The following is a 20,324-nucleotide window of genomic DNA, read 5'->3' on the forward strand; positions in this document are numbered from 1 at the left end:
AACGTTTGGAAGCATTTGTTGTGCAATGTGTATTCGGGCGACATTGTGGAGAAGAATTGGGCCCCTTTCTGTTGACCTTTCTGCAGGCCTTTCAGTTTTTGATGCATCTCATCAATTTGCTGAGCATACTTCTCAGATGTAACGGTTTCACTGGGATTCAGAAAGCTGTAGTGGATCAGACTGGCAGCAGACCACCAAACAGTGACCATGACTTTTTGGTGCAAGTTTGGTTTTGGGAAGTGCTTTGGAGCTAGAAGAATCTAGTTCCAACCACTGAGCTGGTCGTCATCGGTTGTCATATGAAATCCATTTTTGTTGCACATCACAATCTGATCAAGAAGTGGTTCATTGTTGTTGTGTAGAATAAGAGAAACGACAAAACGACATTTCTTTTCTCAGCTTATGAGGCACCTATGAGTGGGTACTTATTGAGCTTCTTCACCTCCCCAATTTGCTTCAAATGTCAAACAACCATAGAATGGTAGATGTTGAGTTTTTCAGCAACTTCTCGTGTCATTGTAAGAGGTTCAGCTTCAATGACTGCTCTCAGTTGGTTGTTGTCAACTTCCCATGGCCAGCCACTATGCTCCTCATCTTCAAGGCTCTCTTCTCCTTTGCAAAACTTCTTGAACCACCACTGCACTGTACCTTCGTTAGCAGTTCCTGAGCCAAATGTGTTGCTGATGTTGCAAATTGTCTCTGCTGTTTTATAACCCATTTTGAACTCGAATAAGAAAATTGCTTAAATTTGCTTTTTGTCTGGCATCATTTTTATAGTCTAAAATAAATATAAAATAGCAAGTAGGTCATTAGCAAAAAACATTAAGGAATGTACATTAAAATGATATATAACATAACATTTAATAATGTATTCTAGTATCAAATGGCAAATTTCAACAATGCAAAAACCGCAGTAACTTTTGCACCAACCTATACTATTTAAAACTATAACTTTACATGAAACCATTTTATTAGCTAACTCATTCTTCTCTTGTCAGATAGGGATCAGAATAAATGCAAAGGTTGATACCTATCATGCTTAGATCAAGAATACCCAATCTTTGAGTGAACTTCATTTCCCTGAAGCTTGGAGATCATTGGGCAGAGGATGAAAGAGTTGATAATAAAATCACAGATTGTAGTTGGGGTTGGGGGACTGCTACCAAGACTGGAATTTGCCTTGAAGTCCACAATCAACCCTTCAAAGCTAGGTTAACAAATCAAAGGCTTGTCATTTATTTGTTTTTAATTTTCCTGCAGGAAGGTTTTTAAGGATTTAAGAGTTCAATTTTATTGCACTGAGAGAGGGAGAGAGAGATTGCTATCTCTTGTCCTGAAAGAGTAAATAGCTTGGATAACCTCATTTTCCAAAATGCTATTTATACAACTGTGAGGTCATGGTAGTTTAGGTACTTTAGACTTCCTGGGTCTTCCTGGATTGCAGCCAAGTGACTTTTTCATTTTCACATTACAAGGAAAATTGCCATGTCATCTTGGAGTGGTGTCACATTGCTGGGAAGAGCCCATTTTTATTGGCAGCATGATCCTCAAACCACTGTATTACCTATCACCCTGCTGTTTGATGGAGTGGACCCACTTCTCGTCTGGAGACTCTGTGCTCACCCTGACTGCACACAATTCCCCAAACAGCACCTCTGCCAGCCTTGAGCAAAGAGACCAAATATCTGTGTGCTCCAGGAAGAGCCAGAAGACTCAAGATTGGCCCACTAAGAAAGTGTGAGGCTTGTGGGTGCAGTGACATCAGAGCCATTTATTAACAGTTTGGGTTTATGTCTTGATTTCCCAGGGGCAGGGATGATAATGTGAGCAACTACTTACAGATCCCTCAGGAGCTAGGGGCTTTTCCCTAGTAATTTTAGTCTGCCGGAAACTGGGAGAAAAAAGTCACTCCTCCTTGAAGGAAGTCCCTACCTGCAGCTGCTGGTGTCAGTACTGGAATCTCGTCCCAGTGTGACCTTCATTGCCTCTGTTAGTGTGACAGGTTCCACAGAGCTGTCACCCTGCAAACTCACCCTTTCTCCAGGAGAAAAGGCGCAGAGCTGCAGTGGAGGGTACCTGTGTGGCTTCCCTGTCTGACACAGATTTGCCTTCATGTGGTAAGTCCCACCTCACTCCCCCAGCTCCCAGGAAAGGGCTTTCTTAAACCAGCACAGCCCTGGAAGGGCCTCTCTTGTGTCAGAGAGGGAGAACCTTGTGGCATTCTGCAGGGCTTTGAAGTGAAAAGAACAAGGATGATTATTCTTGTGGTTTCCCTAATCTGTGTGCTGAGGGCTGAAGGAGCCAGGTGATCCTGTGTTTGAAATAAAACAGGTTACTCTTCTGAAAAAGGAGGAAGCAATTTGCTTCTATAGGTACAAATCCCCCTGCTGAACCCCTGGGCCAGCCCCCTCTTGCTGGCTTTCAAATGTGACAAATTGGTGCCATTTCCAGTGATGGCTGTGGGGCACTCTTCACAAGCTCACTTGTTTTTCAGCAGCTCCCACCCCCACAAAGAGACAAAGGAAAACCTAGAGGCCTGGACTGTGGGGAAGAAGTGCCAGAACAATCTGCTGAAAGTTAAAAATAAGTTTTAAAGTCAGCTTACTGCTGTCTGTTTTCAAGGTCAGACTGACTGATGATTCCAGTCAAAACAGCCAAACTAGCTTCCCTGTGAGTTCTGTTCAAAGTGGCTACCCGTGGCACACCTGATGGCATCCATTCATGGCCCTGCCGCTCAGAGGGCCTGTGCTGTATGTGTAAGAGCTGCAAAATAAGCAATGCATGACATCTTCCTCAATCAGCTATACCAGTAGCTATTCACAGAGTTGTTATCAATAGCTAAAATAATGTGAGAATCAGGCTCTGTGCAATATGCTAATATTTGGATGCATTTTCTAATGAAATCCCTATAATCTCCTTACAGCCCTGTGAGGAAAGTACTGGTCACTACCCCTATTTTGAAGCAGGCTTTCCAAGTGTGCTGATTATTTTCTGTCTGCCTCCCTCTCATGAGTTCTCCAACCTTCACTACCCTGCACTGTGCCCAGAAGGCTGGTCCTTGTAGACAGCCAACCCGACTCCCTTGTGAGCTGACTTTGGTAGGCCTCGGGAGATCAGAGTAGGAAGAGAAGAGGTCAGGGTGCTTCTTTCCAACTCCCTCCATCCTTGGGTTGCCATTTTGTGCAGCAGATGCAACTCTCTGGACTACCTGGCAATTGGAAGCAGGCTTCCCTCCAAGGTGCTCGTGCTTACTGGGCTCTGGGACAGCATTTCCTCCTTTTTGCCTCTTGCCCAGAGGAGTGATGGCTCCTCACTGTTGCTAGACCCTGGATGCCTCTCTGGCTTGTTTGTTCCCTCTACCCTGTCTTCACCTCCGTAAGTAGCCACTTCATTAAAGTATCTTCATTTGAACCAATCTAGGGTGAAATGTGCTATTGCCAAGACTCTGAATAATACACCCTACCAAAAAAGGTGCAGGCCAGAGATGCAAACTCATGGTATTTAACAATAGGGGAGAAGAAACATAAGCTGAAAATAAAACAAATAAAATTACAAGAGCCATGAGAAAGTTATAGAAAGTCTTATGGGAAATCAAAGGCCAACAAAAATACTTTGTAGAAGATGTAACATTGTGTTAGGCCTTTGAAAAACAGATAGAAGGTAGACAGATGGGTATGAAAGAAAGAGTTTCAAGTATGAACAAAGAAAGAAAGGCAAAAACACAGAAGTGGAGTAAACTTATGGATGATGTTTCTCAAACTCCATTCTCTTTGAGACAGGGTCTCACTTTGTCACCGAGGCTGAAGCACAGTGGTACAGTCACAGCTCACTGTAACCTTGACCCCCCAGGCTCAAGCCTCCCAAGTAGCTGGGACTACAAGCATGTGCCACTAGGCTCAGCTAATTTTTGTGTTTTTTATAGAGATGGGGTTTCATCATGTTGCCCAGGCTGGTCTTGAGCTCCTGAGCTCCAATTCTGTTCCTTAGAAGGCTAATATACTATGAAATGTTACTTCTGTATTGAAAACAGGATTCCATGGTCAAATAAGAGTGGGCACCTTTGAGATAAACAAACTTAACTAGACTTCTTTATGCAAGACTTCTCAGAGTATTTGAAATGGTAATATCCATATTTAACTACCTTTTTTACAATTTGTTGAACTCTTCCAGAAGTGTGGGAGGGAACAGAGTTTGAGAAACAGATATTGTCCAACAGCATTCTATAATCCTGTGGGACTCCCTGGTAGAGCAACTCCGAACACCCTGCAGGGGCCAAATTCAGAGCATACTGCAAAGAGTTCTGCAGAAAGCCAGTCAAATGTCATAAATCATGGACAAATGGCACCTAGAATGCCAACATGTAGCCATAGCATGAGCAGTGAAATGTAATTAGCAGACCAAGTGGAAACTGAATTTGTTATCTGACATGACCTGTAAGGAAACAATGGGAAACAGATCTTAAACGGAAGTTCAGATTTACATTCTGGAGAGTGTGGGAGCCCCAGTGGTAAAATTTCACGTACACTCACTGTGTCCTGTTCCTAGTGGCTGGCAAGCTAAATTATTTCTGATCTAATATTTTTAACTAATTAGAATTTTATTCATTAATTTATTTAATCATTTATTAACATTAAATAAGCCTTTGCAAAGAGCCAGGTTCTCTGTTAGACTATAGCAGAAAACTAGAAAGACTATAAAGGAAAACAAGACAGATTTCCTACCCACAAGGAGCTCTGGACGGCTTGAGTTTCAACAGGTAAATACATATAATTACAACATAAGATATAATTTTAATACAACCCTCTAAAAAACATAAACTTACAAATCTCGTACCAAAGGGTTTGGAAGACTTCAGAGAACAGCTGATATTTGAGCTTGAAGGATGAATAGAATTTTCCAGAAAGAAAAGGAGAAACCTCATAAAAGACCCAATTTCAAATATCCAGACCCCACATTGAACCACATGAAAGCTTACTCCTTATAAAAGAGTAAAGAGAGAATCCAACATTTATGGATAAATATAAACATAAAACAAGAATTTTCCATAAAAGATTTTTAAAGTTATAAAGATTTTAGAAAAAAATTCCAATATAAAATCTTCATTTTCTCTATTGTTCTTGATCATAAGATCCAGTATGCAAGTTAGAGTAGATCAGAGAAACCCCACGCAGGTCACTGGAGACTCTTCATATTTGACCAGAGAAAATGAGAAACACATAGTTATTCCAAAATGTTCCTAATATTTCAGTTTACAATAGTGCCCAGAGTATACAGGAAATTGTGAGTACTCAAGTCTATTTTTCTTTCTGATAATTTTAGATTGACATATTCTAAGTAGGATTAAAGCTTTTCCTTGCTGTGCAGCTCTTTTTTTCCCACCATATGTGCCAATATGACAATTTAACCCTACAACGATTTTACCTGTTAAGCGTTTATATATGACACCTTCATATATTTACATTCAGAGTGCCTGACTACCTATGTTTCCAAAGACTTAAAATGAGTAATCTATACTTAACAAAAATAGAAATTTTTAGGAAGTTTTGAATGTAATACAAATATATTTGTTTTCTGTATTAAGTGCTGTAGAGATTTGAGTGGTTTATCTTGTAAAATTTGTTTTTATTATGGAATTTTACTATGGGGGTTTTATTTTTTTTACCATAGAAACATTTAAAACCTGCATTATAAGAAAAATGTGGTTTTGCCCTAAAAAAAAAATACTGACAAGTATATAAACCTTGTAATATTCATGGTTCAATAGGTAATTGTTAAATGAATGAACTGATGGTACGACAGAGGAGATTGGAGGAGGAGACAAAAAATACAACCATGGCTTTCATCTGAATCTATAATTCTTCCTAAATTCAGTATTAAAACTCTCTTGCCTATAGACCAGACCAAAGACAACAAGATTTGAGGGTGTCAACAGGAGTCCTGGGATAAATTTTTTCTTATAAAGTCTGGATTAAACTTTTTAGTATTGATGATATTCATTTATTTATTCAACAATTTGTGAAAACATTTATTGAGCACTCACAGTAGTAACAGCAGCAGCAGAGATAGTAACGATAATAATAATAATAATAGGTACTGTCAATTTAGAATTTACTTTGTGCTGAGCTCGATGCTATGGGTTTTGTACTGATTATCTCACTGAATCTTTACAACAGCCCAAAATCAGTCCCATCGTGCAGATGAGAAAAGTGAGGCACGGAAGGTCACGTAACTTGCCCACATTCACCCAACAAATAAATGAATTCTAAGTTGAATCCAAGTCAGTCTGACCACAGAATTTCACATCCTTCACTACTCCAGGATCCCACGGTAGGCACCATGGGTGCCCCAAAATTTAAAAATGATGTAGATCATCTTCCCATAAGGATTACTATGTCATAAGCTCATAGACTGTAACAGCAGGTTATCTGGGCTCTCTATAGACAAGAAATTAAGGCCAATGAGTGTGGTGATTTACCCAGGGTCACACAGCACCTCTATGGCCAAGACACATTTAGAATGCCCCACCCTGTGTTGACTTTCATTCCAATTCTCTTTTCACTCACTACACAGAGCCGAAAACCCCCACTTACTGACTAAACTACAAAATCCATATAATACTTTGTTATTATCATCAACGAAATATGAAACCATATGGAAATGATTTTGAAATATGCCCATTTATCTCCTTAGAAATAATCCTTTTTGATAACTTTCAAACTGACTTAAATTGTTGAGGCTACATATGGATCTTGGTCTCATGAAAAATAAGCACTAAAATTGAATTGAGGTTGAGTTTAGAGTTGGTGCTGGTCATGCCACCCTAAGTTTCCAAGTATCATTCAGTCCCATCTTGTTTCCTGCTTTGGGGTCATTTAACAGGTCATTATTGAGTTATTACATAATTGGAACCAAAGCAAGATAGAATCAAAAGGATACTTAGAGCTGGAGTGACATCAGAAACTGATGCAACCTCCTTATTGTCAGCACGGGAAAAGGCAAGTCTGGGAAGCAATATAACACAATGGAATCTGGCAAAAGAATGGGGCAGACTGGGCAGAGGTCACAGCTGTGATCCTTTGTACTGTAGTGTGGCACCCAGTACACTATTTTAAAACTTTGAACCTCAGAATCCTCATCTGCAGAATGAAGAAAATCATAGCTTCTCTATTTGTCTTAAAGATTACACATAATAAAATATACTCCACAGTACCTGGCATATAGTATGCATTTCCTAAGCATAGCTACAATTACAATTTAGTCCTAGTTCTGCTCCCTTAATTTATGCATTGATTTTCTCATCTATACAGTGGATATTTTTCTTCTTGTCTATGTTACAAAGTAGTTTCGTGAACACAGTGAGATAATGTCCAGATCTTTATGCTTTGAGCTTCAGCTAAAATTCTACCTCAGAGAAGCTTTCAGCACCTGCCAGAGTGGGAATTAATGATTCCCTCTTCCATGTTCTCTAGCTCACATCTGTATCCTGATCCAGCCAATATCTTGCTTTCTCCTATATTTGATTTTGTTTATGTCCGTTGCATAAATTCCTCAAGCTGAGGGGTATTTGCTTTTCTCTCCCCGACAGCCCAAATAACCTTATACAGAGTGGATGATCAGAAAATGTGTGGGCTTTGCCCTGAATGCGTTTTCAACAACTCGATTGCTATGCATATAAAAAGTATTTGGGAATTACAATTATAGAGTTGAACTGAGTCCTTAAGAAGCAGTGAGGATTTCAGCTTTGGTTCCCCCTACCCCTTCCCCGCCAGGGAGGGAAATGGGACAAGTACAAAAAGAAAAGCAAACCTCTAGGCTTAGCCTGAAGACATCTGCTGTTTACACTGGTCATTTGTCTCAGAGGTCAAAATACAGTTCTATCCTCGTCCTTATGGCAATCGTGGTGACAATCTAACAGCCAGGAAGTAGCCTCTCATTTTACTCTTGGCAGCTCTGAGGAAGAACAAAAGCCAGTGGTGAATGTTCAAACCCTGAGCCCCCATGGAGCATCTGTAGTTAGAGTCCTGCCTATTAGCTCTTTGGATAGTAGGCAGTAGTCCCTGAGACCAGCTCAGGGACTATTGTGCTCCTGGGCCCTTCTGTGCCTCAGTTTTTCTCTCTGAATGATGGGAATAATCATCTTGTTCTCCATGACTCTACCTTGAAACACTGCAACTACTAGGAAAAAAAAATGAGCAATGAATGTCAAACCTGTTGAGGTGGTACTGGAGGACTACACTCCAAGCAGAGCCAAGCGTGATAAATATAATAATTCCTAACATTAAGGGCTTGTTCCATGTAAGAAACTGTCGAAGCACACTATGTATATTCATTCAATTCTTAAAAGAACTCCATGAGAAAGTCCTGGTTTTACAGTGGATGAAACTGAGGTACAGAAAAGTTAAGCGAAAAGCCACACAACTAGTAAGCGTCAGACCCTGGATTGGTACCCCATAGTCAGATGCCACTGGCCACTCTTAATTATGTTGCTGTATGGTCCTCCTATTGCCATCTCTTTAATTTTGTGCCTAGCGCAATGTTTTCCATGTAATAGGTCTAGCTCAATATATATTTGTTGGATTGAAGTAACTCTAATACGACTTGAGCATGGTTGATAAATCTCTCCCTTCTTCTCCTCCTTCCAGCTATACCTCCAGTTCCTCTATTAAGATACTTATCTTTTAATGGTGTTTCTTCAATTGGGAGCTACAGACCCTTAGAGTGCCTCAATTTAATTTTTAAAATATTTATAATAAAAGATAAATATAAACACATTCTGGATCATTGGGATGACTATCTCATACCAAGTACTGCCTCTTGATTGCAGCACCTGTGCGTACTAGTCTTTGGCAGCAAGAGTTACCACTTCACTTGCTATGTTAAGAAAGAAATAGCACGAATACCTAAATAACGTATTAGAGTCAAGAGAAACCATTGCAATGACATATGGTGTGGGCAAAGGAGATGTGGTAGATGGAACGAAGGAAAGAGGTGAGAGAATTGAGTCTGCATTGGGCACCTCACACACCATGAGAGTGGTAGAGCCACAGGGAACTCAAAGGTACCCACGCCTCAGCTGTCAGTACCATGCAATGCTGGTAGTTGTCCAGGAAACGTTACTAATTTCAATTTTATTATTCTGGAAGAAAATTTTTATCTGTTTTGGTTTTATTTGTGAGTTGTTCAAAAGCTGTAACATAAGCTTATATCTGGTTTTGTGTCTGTGTGTGTTTTGAGACAGGGTCTTGCTCTGTCACCCAGGTTGGAGTGCAGTGGTGATCATAGCTCACTGCAACCTCCACCTCCTGGGCTCAAGCCATCCTCCCACCTCAGCCTCCCAAATAGCTGAGACCACAGGCGTGTGCCACCACAACTGGCTAGGATTTTTGTATTTTTTATAGAGATGGGGTTTTGCCATGTTGCCCAGGCTGGTCTCAAACTCCTGAGTTCAAGCAATCTGCCCACCTTGGTCTTCAAAGTGCTATGATTACAGGTGTGAGCCACTGAGCCTGGCCTGTCTATATATGTTAAGGTGACATTTTAAAATAAAACAATTGAAGCCAAGCCTGGAAAGGTCTAAGAAAATTTTGCCCTTAAAATGGTGGAAAATACCAGTTTCCTTTCTATTTAGGAAACACCAGGCCGGGAGCAGTGGCTTGCGCCTGTAATCCTTGCTAAGAAGGGAGGATACTTGAGCCCAGGAGGTGTACGCTGCAGTGAGCTATGATCCCGCTACTGCACTCAAGAATGAGCTACAGAGGGAGACCTGTCTCGAAAAGAAAAGACCACAGAATAATGTGTTCAGGGCTTTCTTATTTAAAAGTAATTGTAAACGCCAATGTATTAGGCATATCAGTAACACCTTGCTGTGAAATAGTACTTTACACCTTCCCTTTCTGAGAGCAGGCTTTGATAGGAGAAAGGAAAGCTAAGTAGCTTGATAGAAAGTATGGCTCGGTGCAAAATCTTGTCCTACCATTCAGTAGCTGTGTGACTTTGGGCAAGTCATTAAACCTCTCCAAACCTCCTGTTCCTTATAAAATCAGTGTAATCTCTGCACCTTCTTCACCACAATGGCCTATATGTAAAGCTAGTTGACAGAAAACGCACAATACACGGTAATCTATGTTAAATAGGAAGGCTCTAACACTAGGACCTTAAATGGCAAGGTCTCCAGCCTGGTTAGGAGAGGATTCCCCGCACACCCCCTACCCTGGCCCCTAACCACCACCACCACCACCAAGATACCGACCGCTTGGAGTGACTCAGGGAAGCAGGCCCACTGGACGAGGAGGTGGCTCCACCAGCTGGTGCCCCGATGAAGAACTGAGGCCAGTGGGCTCGCCCGCCAGCCCGCCGCCCAGAAGCTGCCAAGCACCCCCGGTGCTTTGGGCTCCACGCAGAACACTGGGTGCTGTAAGGAAATGCAAAGCATTGGTGGCCCTACCATGGGAATATAGGTTTCTGTTCTCCGGAGAAACTAGGAGTTCGGTCAACACCTTAAGGCGCTAAAAGTATACGTAGGGGTGGGGAGCACACAGGTTCTGAACAAATTCTTCAAATTTGCCCAGGGCTCCCCATGCATCAGGTGTGGCCCGCGTCCCTAGTTCTAGGCTGCTGCGGGAGGGGTCGCCTTTTGTAGGGAACCTGGTCTTTTTGCGAGCTGGCAGCGTGCTCCCAGCAGCGAAGGCCTTAGTCTTGCTCAGGAGGCCGCGCCCCAGACCCGGGGATGCGCGATGTTCAAAGGGTGACGGCGCGCGGGTCCCGGGCAGGAGAGACCGCCAGAGCCGGCGCTGCCTGGCGCCGAGAGGCCGGGACTGGCGAGTGCTGCCGCGCCACCGGGGCCCACCTGCGCGAGGCCGCGAGGCCTCAGGCCCTCTGGGCTGCGCGACCCTGCTCCGGCCGCAGGCGGGCGGCGAGGGGAGGTGGGGCACGGTCTGTGTGCGGTGGGGCGGGCGGCGGCCGCGCGGCTTCCCCGAGGCCGGAGGCGGGGCGGGCGGGCCTCGGATGGCGCGGGGGGCGGACCCGCCAGCTGCCTGCGCTGCTCGCCCGCTCGCTCGCACTCGGCTGTGCGGCGGGGCAGGCATGGGAGCCGCGCGCTCCCTCCCGGCGCCCACACCTGTCTGAGCGGCGCAGCGAGCCGCGGCCTGGGCGGGCTGCTCGGCGCGGGTGAGTGCGGGCACATACTAGGGCGTCCGCCCGGGAGCGGGAGAGGCGAGGCGCCGGGAGGAGCGGGACAAAGGGCCGGGTGTGCACGGGGTGGGGTAACTGCGGGCTGCTGGAGGCACCGGAGACTTCGCCAGGGCCGTCTTCGGGGTTCCAGGACGCGGGCTGGGGGCCTGAAGGAGCTCTGGGGAGACAGCGAGGGCTGCAGGGCATTTGGATTCATGCAGTGTTACCCATGAAACGGATGGGGAAAGAAGATTTTGAGACTACTGTCTTGAGTGCAGGATGTTGGTTGGGAAGCGAGAGAGCCGGCTCTCGGCAAGCTGTCCTTCGGCGGGGGCGATGGCTACACCCCCATGCACCCCCCCAACACACCACCACTACTTCTTTTCCTTGAGTTTTGCATATACGCGATTCCATCAAGTTCTGAACATTAATTTTTAACCCTGGGCATGTGATTGTGAACACACCTGAGCAAGCAAGAAAAGTGCAAAAGTGCAGCAAATACAGGCTGGGAAATAGAATCTTTTCTCTGGAGCCGTAGTGGATGCCCGTGTGCGTTCCGGGGGTGCTAACCCTAGACACTACAGTCTCAACTAACAACAGTTGTTGTAAGCAAATAGTTCTTCTGCCTGTAGGCATTCACGAGTTAACTTTTAAATAAAAGTTTTCAAGTTTTAAAAGGAGCGGAAGAAGACTTGTTCAGATGAAGGAACACCACCACTCCCCTCCAGAATACAAATTAGGTTTGCTTTCCAGCACCTCAGAAGAAAGCAGCTGATAAAAATCCTGTTTGTTTTACTGCTCACTGGGCGACATCCGTAAGAATTCAGAAACTCAGTGTAGGTATTGGAACAGGGCTTGCTTCTCTCAGCTCCTGAAACTAAATTTGAGGGTTCCCTGTGCGCTCCTTAGGAGCAGGTAGACCAATGCCGGAATCCTCTTCACATGGTCATGTGAGAAAGAATTGAATTTATAGATGAAGTCAGCTGTGGCCAAAAGCCCTATGTCAAAGTAGTATCAGGATATTTATTGCATGTTGTTTCAAGATCCTACTCATGCATGAGGGTATTTGCAACAGGTTTATAACCGTGTCTACCATGAAGTCTGTCAGGAGTGGATTGGAGGTGAAGTGGGGAGAAGGAACTGAGAAAATGCCCCCAGAAGCCACTATGTTTATTTGTGAAAGCGTTTGCACCCCATCTGCATATGAAAAGTTTTCCTCTGCAGTTTTCCTAGTTAAAGTCAAGTGGTAACTTGTCCTTTCTTGTGTCTAAACTGGGAAGGAAGCCTTTTTCCAAGGTAGCTAATATGGATCTCATTTTTGTAACACAACTTATTCAGCTGGATGGTGAATATGGATGCATTTTCTGGCTGTAGCGTAAGTGTCCATTAATGTGTCTGAGAACATTTTTGTCCCCAGTCTGCAATGGTTAATAGTCTCAGGTTCTCCCACATATCTCTTCTCATAGATCCCTTAGGATTTCATCCACCAGGCATTATTCATGCCTAACTCCCACAGACTCCAGGGAATTTGTTTCTCATGTTCTCAACATTAGCAGGTTATTTTGCATTCTGTTCTTATTCGCCTGCCAGGTTTATCCCAGGCTCAATGTAGTTTACCTAAAATCCGATAGAGAAGAAGCTAAACTTCATTTGACCACAAGATTGTGTTTAGGGTTGCTGGACTTTTAAGTGCCTTGCAGTTTCCTGTACAAGACTGTAATTCTTAAACTATTATGCGATTAGGTCTGTTTTGCCTTAACAGGGTCTGTGACTCAGGAAAACGAGAACAAGCCTGACTGCAGAGTATTCACAGAGTTTGGTTCATTTTTATCCATTTGCTTTAGGATTTAGCATGGTTTCACTGTTCCATATCCCTGACCACTGATTCCATGGAAGACCCTTTGTCATCTCTCCAAATGGTGTCCAAAACCTGTATCTTTGCAAACGTTCCTGCTATTTCTTTCTGTCATTACTGTCTATAGCAGCTGCAGGAATTCACAATTTGTACAATAGAGAATACATGGCCTAAGGATTAGGTTTTCCCTCCCAGCACTTGTTTGCTATAGGAGTTAAATCATTCTCTCAAACAGTGGCCCTCTTGAGGAGACCTGTGTTGTTGCAGTTTTCAAGACTAAAGTGCCTTGAGACTCCGAAGAGATTGTTGTTTGCATATCTGTTAAATGTGCGAAGTCTCACCACCAAGGGCCTATGAAGTGGCAGCATCCTCAAAAAGTATAAATATTTTCAGACAGTGGCTCATATTGAGTGATGGAGGGTGGAATGTGTAACCCATTTATGAATCAGATACCCAAAGCTGGAAAATGAATAGTTTCTGTATTACTAAGCATGGTGAAAAAATATTTTCTTACCTTCGTTTTCCATTCTTCCCTGCCAGTTAGGTAAAATGATGCACGGAAACACTTAGTTGGAAACCTTAGCAGATAATTTATGTATATGAGGAATCTTTATTCAGCAAAAGCTTATTCCTAGAGGTGAAACGTTACAGACCTAAATTTTCTTCATCCAGACTTAGGTAAAAGGAGAAGATTTGAAAATCTTCATTCCATTTTTAAGGTGTGAGTCTTTCAGGCAGCTCTGCAAGGATATGGTGATTCATTCATTTATGAGGGTGAGAGAGAATTTAAAATTATGTAACTCATTCGTTACCTTTCCAGGTGTGGGATTATGAATGTTTTCATTACATCTGTTTATACCTCAGACGAGTGTTTATGTTTAAATAAACAGGTATAGCACAGGCTTACCCAGCGTTTATACAAATGGGAGCAATAATTATTTGTCTTCTGAGAAATTAATCCATTATCATGTGAGTTGAGAAATTCATGTAAATCCACAAACCTAATTTTAAAGCGTCACAGTTGCGCATCATTTGTTGTGTTATTAATGAGGATGAGCCAGGGCAGGCTGCGAATGCCTCAGGAAAGACCCTTAATGGACAGGAGGGTTGTTTCTTCCTCAGGCTTTTCTTTGGGGCTGTCTTAAGAGCATACACACCCAGCCATCCCTCCACTCCGTTCTTGAAAGCTGCCTTCTGCTGGAGTCACAATTTGTACAATAGAGAATATGTGAACTAAAGATGAGGTTTTCCCTCCCGGCGCTTTTTTGCTATGGAGTTAAATCATTCTCTCAAACAGTGGTCCTCTTGCAGACTGATCAGGGAAATCTTGTCTGCCAGATAAGTGAGAGATTAGCGTGATACATTTTCCTTTTCCTTTCCCCCTCCTCTGCCTCCACCCTCCATAATTCCATGAATCAATGGTCCTGAGACATAAATGACAGTACAGACACTGTAGACAGCATCGTCCCTGACCTGGACTTCTGTGATTCTGGAAAATTATAAAATTAGGGAATCCTGGACCTGAAAAGACCAGAGCTAAAAAGACCAGCTAAAGAGACCGTCTGGTTGAGGATGCTATTCAGAAGAATTTCTAAACCACCCTAAATAAACATTTGGTAAAGGACTAAGCAACTTAAGAAGCTTGTAGCTTTAATACAGACATCAGTTTAAACCCATTTAAGGGCTTGAGAACCTACAGCTGTATCTTCTAATTTCTGATTAGATATTTTAAAAATATCTAAGCCTAATCCGTTTGAAATAATTTTACGGGAATTCGTTTCTAAAAGTCTGCATTCATTTCTAAATCTGAATTAAAGTGTTTTAAATGCAATTTTATAACTTTTAGGGTTACATGGAAGCTTTAAGCAAGATATATAATGCTGTCAGAACAAAGTCATCACACAAGTTAGTAAGTAGGGTTTAGTAATGTAGAGAACTTGAAAGCAGAGTTGCAAACTAATAGAAATTAGGACTTTTTGAGTCTCCAAAAAGTTTATTCTTCAAAGTTAAAGCTTCACACTGTCATGTTGGGTTAGCAGTTTGTTTTGTTTTGTTTCTTATAGATGGCTGGCTTCTCCTTCACTCCTGGCTAAATGAACAGAATTTAAGTTGTAAGAACTCTGAATTAGTCATATTCTATCATACAGTAGACTCTTTAGCATTCTCTAACAGGATTCTGTGATTCATAACTGATCGCAAAGGTTCTTGAGACATAATCATTCATCATTTTGCCAAAGAATACATTTGCTCCTCTATATTGAGAGGTTGGAGTAAGGCTGTGGCTAATGAAAGAGGATATTGTAACTGCCATGTTCTTCATGCACATTGAAAATATTCTCTGTAGCTGATGATAATACACAGTATAATACTACCTCATCTCCTACTCTGTCTCCCCCAAGAATCATATTTTAAAAACAAGAACACTTGGCAGCTTGGACCTCTGCATTCTGTGTTTTCTTTCTTAAGATAAGCTGAAGTAAAACTTGGCTTACCACGTCTGCTGCTCAATGTAAGCCACATTACCATTCCCCACATTACTCAAAGGGAGGAGAGGATGGTGCATTGGGGCCCAAGATACAGCCGTGTGGGAGATCTATTACTCCTCGTAGTCCATGTCACACTTGGCAGGGATTCTGGTGTGAGTGGGGCATTTGGTCACCTAGACAGCAACTTACATAGAGAAAAGGCTGCTCAAGTCCTAGATAAGCCCAAAGGATGAATCCTCAGCCAGTAGGTGGGAATAATCAGGCAGAACCATGCCCCACAGATCTCCTAAAGGGTTGTCGTCACCACACCCATCTCACTGCCCAGTTCTCCATTGGCGAGGAGGACTCAGCTAGTGTTGGCATCCCTTCCTAGTCCACTTAGAACCTTTAGTCTTGGCAGTACTCCCAACAAGCACATATAAACACGTGTGTGCACATATGCAGGCGTCCCATGACTTCAAGGATTTAAAGAAATAAATGTATGTCCTTCCTACAAAAGGGCTCAGGGACCCTTCCTATTTGGAAAGATGGAGACAAGTAGAGTTTCAAAGAATCAGGGAGTCCCAAGGAACTGGCTTTTCCAGGACCTTATTTCTTTCTTTTCCTATCCCTATTCTCCCTGACAGAAGTGGAAGCCAAGAGGAGTCAAGCAAAAAGGTCCCAGAGGTGGGTGGGGCACACACATAGTTTAGAAACACAGCGTGGATATTGGGAATGAGAATAGGCACACTCCCCTATACTACGTCAGATCATTGGGATTTTCTAGTTTTATGTAAAAGGGAGCAAAAGGCACCCACAGTTGTCAGTAGATCTGTACGCTCAAACAGGAAGAGAATGAGAATAACAAAACAGTTTCTTCCTGACTTCTGCTGTGTTCTGAGAGCCTCCCGCGACCTACCCCTTCGGGCTCCTTGTTTTTGGATGCTTGGTTGTGAATGAGTTACCCTACCTGCTGAGTCAGCTTCTATTGAACCAGAAGCGTCAGAGCCACTGAGAGCCAACTGATGCTTAAACATTTACAAAAGCACTTTCAGTCTTCCTCCTTGTTGTTTTTGTTGTGGGATGATTGATCTGGGCATTTAAACATACCTTGCAGTGTAAAAGCCAAACTTCTTCATTTAATACACATAGCCCTTCAGAATCTAGCTCTTGCCTGCTGCCTCCACCACTTCCTCTACTCCACCCTTGTTGAGCTCAGTGTGATTCCCAAAATTACTCACATGGTTGCATGTTGCTGTGCCCTTGCACAGACTCTTGTTTCCCTTCCCTAAGTATCCCCTTCTATCTTATGTTATCAGACTTCTTTTCAACTTCAGTACCCATCTGAAACATCAGGTGATGCCTGGAAAATTTCTAGGGCAATTTGTTCATTTAGAGGGTAAATTTAAATTACACAGCTTACTGAATGACCGAGGCATCAAGGAGGGACAGCTCCACAGTGTCACCTTTACTAGGACTCCTATTGCTTCTAAATGATGGGTGCATTTGCCAAATTATACATTTGGTCCTCTATATTGAGAGGTTGGAGTGAGGCTGTGGCATATTATTTCTCAAGCATCACTTACCCTAGAAGGCCTCTCTTGTTCTTACTCCCACAACTGGCCTCAAGCTCTTTCTCTGAGCTACCACATCATCCATGTACATCATTGTCATAAGCAGTCAGCACGCAACATTCATTCACTTTTCCATTAATACAAGCATCCATTTAACAAATCTTTGTTAAGTGTTAGCACAGGCCCAAATTTAAGGTATTTAGCTGGGAATACAGATACAAACAACTGAAAAAGTAACCAATGGTAACAGTCATAGTGTTATAGCTGATGCAACATTAGAGCTTTAAATATTGACAAAGATCCTGGTAGTGTATGACATAATCCAAAGGAAGAAGGAATATTTTATTAGAAGCCTGGCCACTCTGGAACTCAATATATATAATAGTAAAGGTTGTTGTAAATTCAAAGCAAAAAAACAAAACAAAAATAAAAAATCTCATACTCTGTCTCGAATGCACCATCATTTAAAAACCATAGGAGTGGTGGTAATTGTGACACTGTGGAGCAGTCCTTCTTTGATGTCTCAGTCACTCAGTAAGCCATGTAATTTAAATTGACCCTCTGAGTGAGCTCTGAGAAGTTGGTCTGAAAATACCCAAGTACATGTTACAATGAGAATGAGAGAAGCAGGAGGGAAAGGCAGGGGCATCAGGAAGGTAGAAGAGAAGGTGGTTTAGAATCAAGCACAAAGAGAGCTCAAAATCACATGGAAATTGGGGCTGGTCAGTCAATTAGCCAGGGGACTAATGACTTTATGCATGCTGCTCTGTAGTCTACCATCATTAGGGGCATCTTAAACATAGAAAGAAAGGAACACCCAATTTCACTTCAGGCACCCAGCCACAGGAACGTTCCTAAGGTTGAACCTTTGCATTGAAAGTGAGACCGTTATCTAAGGATTCCTCTCCACACCCTGATTCCTGAGGAGGGTTCAAAGACAGAAACAATGACAGGCCTGTTGCTGGGCTTTGCTGTCTGCAGTAAATGAATGTTCAGCCCTTGCCCTCCTGACCTGCTTGTCTTTGTTTCTACAGAACAGTGCTCGGCATGGCAGGGATTCCAGGGCTCCTCTTCCTTCTCTTCCTTCTGCTCTGTGCTGTTGGACAAGTGAGCCCTTACAGTGCCCCCTGGAAACCCACTTGGCCTGCATACCGCCTCCCTGTCGTCTTGCCCCAGTCTACCCTCAGTTTAGCCAAGCCAGACTTTGGAGCCGAAGCCAAATTGGAAGTATCTTCTTCATGTGGACCCCAGTGTCATAAGGGAACTCCACTGCCCACTTATGAAGAGGCCAAGCAATATCTGTCTTATGAAACGCTCTATGCCAATGGCAGTCGCACGGAGACACAGGTGGGCATCTACATCCTCAGCAGTAGTGGAGGTGGGGCCCAACACCGAGACTCAGGGTCTTCAGGAAAGTCTCGGAGGAAGCGGCAGATTTATGGCTATGACAGCAGGTTCAGCATTTTTGGGAAGGACTTCCTGCTCAACTACCCTTTCTCAACATCAGTGAAGTTATCCACAGGCTGCACCGGCACCCTGGTGGCAGAGAAGCATGTCCTCACAGCTGCCCACTGCATACACGATGGAAAAACCTATGTGAAAGGAACCCAGAAGCTTCGAGTGGGCTTCCTGAAGCCCAAGTTTAAAGATGGTGGTCGAGGGACCAATGACTCCACTTCAGCCATGCCCGAGAAGATGAAATTTCAGTGGATCCGGGTGAAACGCACCCATGTGCCCAAGGGTTGGATCAAGGGCAATGCCAACGACATCGGCATGGATTATGACTATGCCCTCCTGGAACTCAAAAAGCCCCACAAGAGAAAATTTATGAAGATTGGGGTGAGCCCTCCTGCTAAGCAGCTGCCAGGGGGCAGAATCCACTTCTCTGGTTATGACAATGACCGACCAGGCAATTTGGTGTATCGCTTCTGCGACGTCAAAGATGAGACCTATGACCTGCTCTACCAGCAATGTGATGCCCAGCCAGGGGCCAGCGGGTCTGGGGTCTATGTGAGGATGTGGAAGAGACAGCAGCAGAAGTGGGAGCGAAAAATTATTGGCATTTTTTCAGGGCACCAGTGGGTGGACATGAATGGTTCCCCACAGGATTTTAACGTGGCTGTTAGAATCACTCCACTCAAATATGCCCAGATTTGCTATTGGATTAAAGGAAACTACCTGGATTGTAGGGAGGGGTGACACAGTGTTCCTTCCTGGCAACAGTTAAGAGTCTTCATGGACTTATTTTAGGAGAGGCCAAATTGTTTTTTGTCATTGGCGTGCACACGTGTGTGTGTGTGTGTGTGTGTGTGTAATATGTCATATAATCTTTTACCTAATTTCTTAAAATTGCAAGATGACTGGCTTTATTATTTGAAAACCGGTTTGTGTATCATACCATATATCATTTAAGCAGTTTGAAGGCATACTTTTGCATAGAAATAAAAAAATACTGATGTTTGGGGCAATGAGGAATATTTGACAATTAAGTTAATCCTTCACATTTTTGAAAACTTTGATTTTTATTTCATCTGAACTTGTTTCAAAGGTTTATATTAAATATTTGGCATACAAGAGATATGAATTCTTACATGTGTGCATGTGTGTTTTCTTCTGAGATTCATCTTCGTGGTGGGTTTTTTCGTTTTTTTCTCCAATGCCTGATCATTGATGCTTCCATAAGGTAGTGTTCCTATTTAGGAACTTTGACAACATTTGTTAGGAAGTTAGAATATTTTGGGTTTAAGGCATTTGCACAGTAGTCTTTGAACAGTAAAACAATGTGTTGACTATACTGATACACATATTAAACTATACCTTATAGTAAACCAGTATCCCAAGCTGCTTTTAGTTCCAAAAATAGTTTCTCTTCCAAAGGCTGTTGCTCTGCTTTGTAGGAAGTCTTTGCAGATGGCCCTCCCAACTTTAAAGTCATACCAGAGTGGTCAAGACTGTTTAGCCCAACTCTTCCACTTAAGAGGATTTCACTCACGTTTCTGGAACTAGCTATTTTTCAGAAGACAATAATCAGGGCTTAATTAGAACAGGCTGTATTTCCTTCCAGCAAACAGTTGTGGTCACACTAAAAACAATCATAGCATTTTACCCCTGGATTATAGCACATCTCATGTTTTATCATTTGGATGGAGTAATTTAAAATGAATTAAATTCCAGAGAACAATGGAAGCATTGCTTGGCAGATGTCACAACAGAATAACCACTTGTTTGGAGCCTGGCACAGTCCTCCAGCCTGATCAAAAA

General features: G+C 42.9%; 1 protein-coding gene across 5 annotated transcripts; it reads left to right on the forward strand.

The window, feature by feature from the left end:
* The first annotated feature begins 1,563 nt into the window (after positions 1 to 1,563).
* Positions 1,564 to 19,653, forward strand: PRSS23 (serine protease 23). Of its 5 annotated transcripts, XM_025358514.1 has the most exons (3): positions 11,022 to 11,166; positions 18,098 to 18,254; positions 18,351 to 19,653. In XM_025358514.1, exons 2-3 carry the CDS (start codon positions 18,111 to 18,113, stop codon positions 19,260 to 19,262), a joined length of 1,056 nt encoding a protein of 351 aa, XP_025214299.1. In that variant the 5' UTR covers positions 11,022 to 11,166; positions 18,098 to 18,110; the 3' UTR covers positions 19,263 to 19,653. The 5 variants fall into 5 exon arrangements, with proteins under 5 accessions (XP_025214297.1, XP_025214295.1, XP_025214299.1 ...); XM_025358512.1 differs by lacking the exon at positions 11,022 to 11,166 and adding an exon at positions 1,564 to 2,117 and having other exon boundaries at positions 18,098 to 19,653; XM_025358510.1 differs by having other exon boundaries at positions 10,760 to 11,166; positions 18,098 to 19,647.
* Positions 19,654 to 20,324: the final 671 nt, after the last annotated feature.

This window comes from Theropithecus gelada, chromosome 14 (genome assembly GCF_003255815.1).
Source record: "Theropithecus gelada isolate Dixy chromosome 14, Tgel_1.0, whole genome shotgun sequence".
In the NCBI taxonomy this organism is placed as follows: Eukaryota; Metazoa; Chordata; class Mammalia; order Primates; family Cercopithecidae; genus Theropithecus; species Theropithecus gelada.

Excerpts from the sequence above, each read along its gene's own strand:
- PRSS23 (XM_025358512.1), top strand. The coding sequence starts at position 18,111 with ATGGCAGGGATTCCAGGGCTCCTCTTCCTTCTCTTCCTTCTGCTCTGT.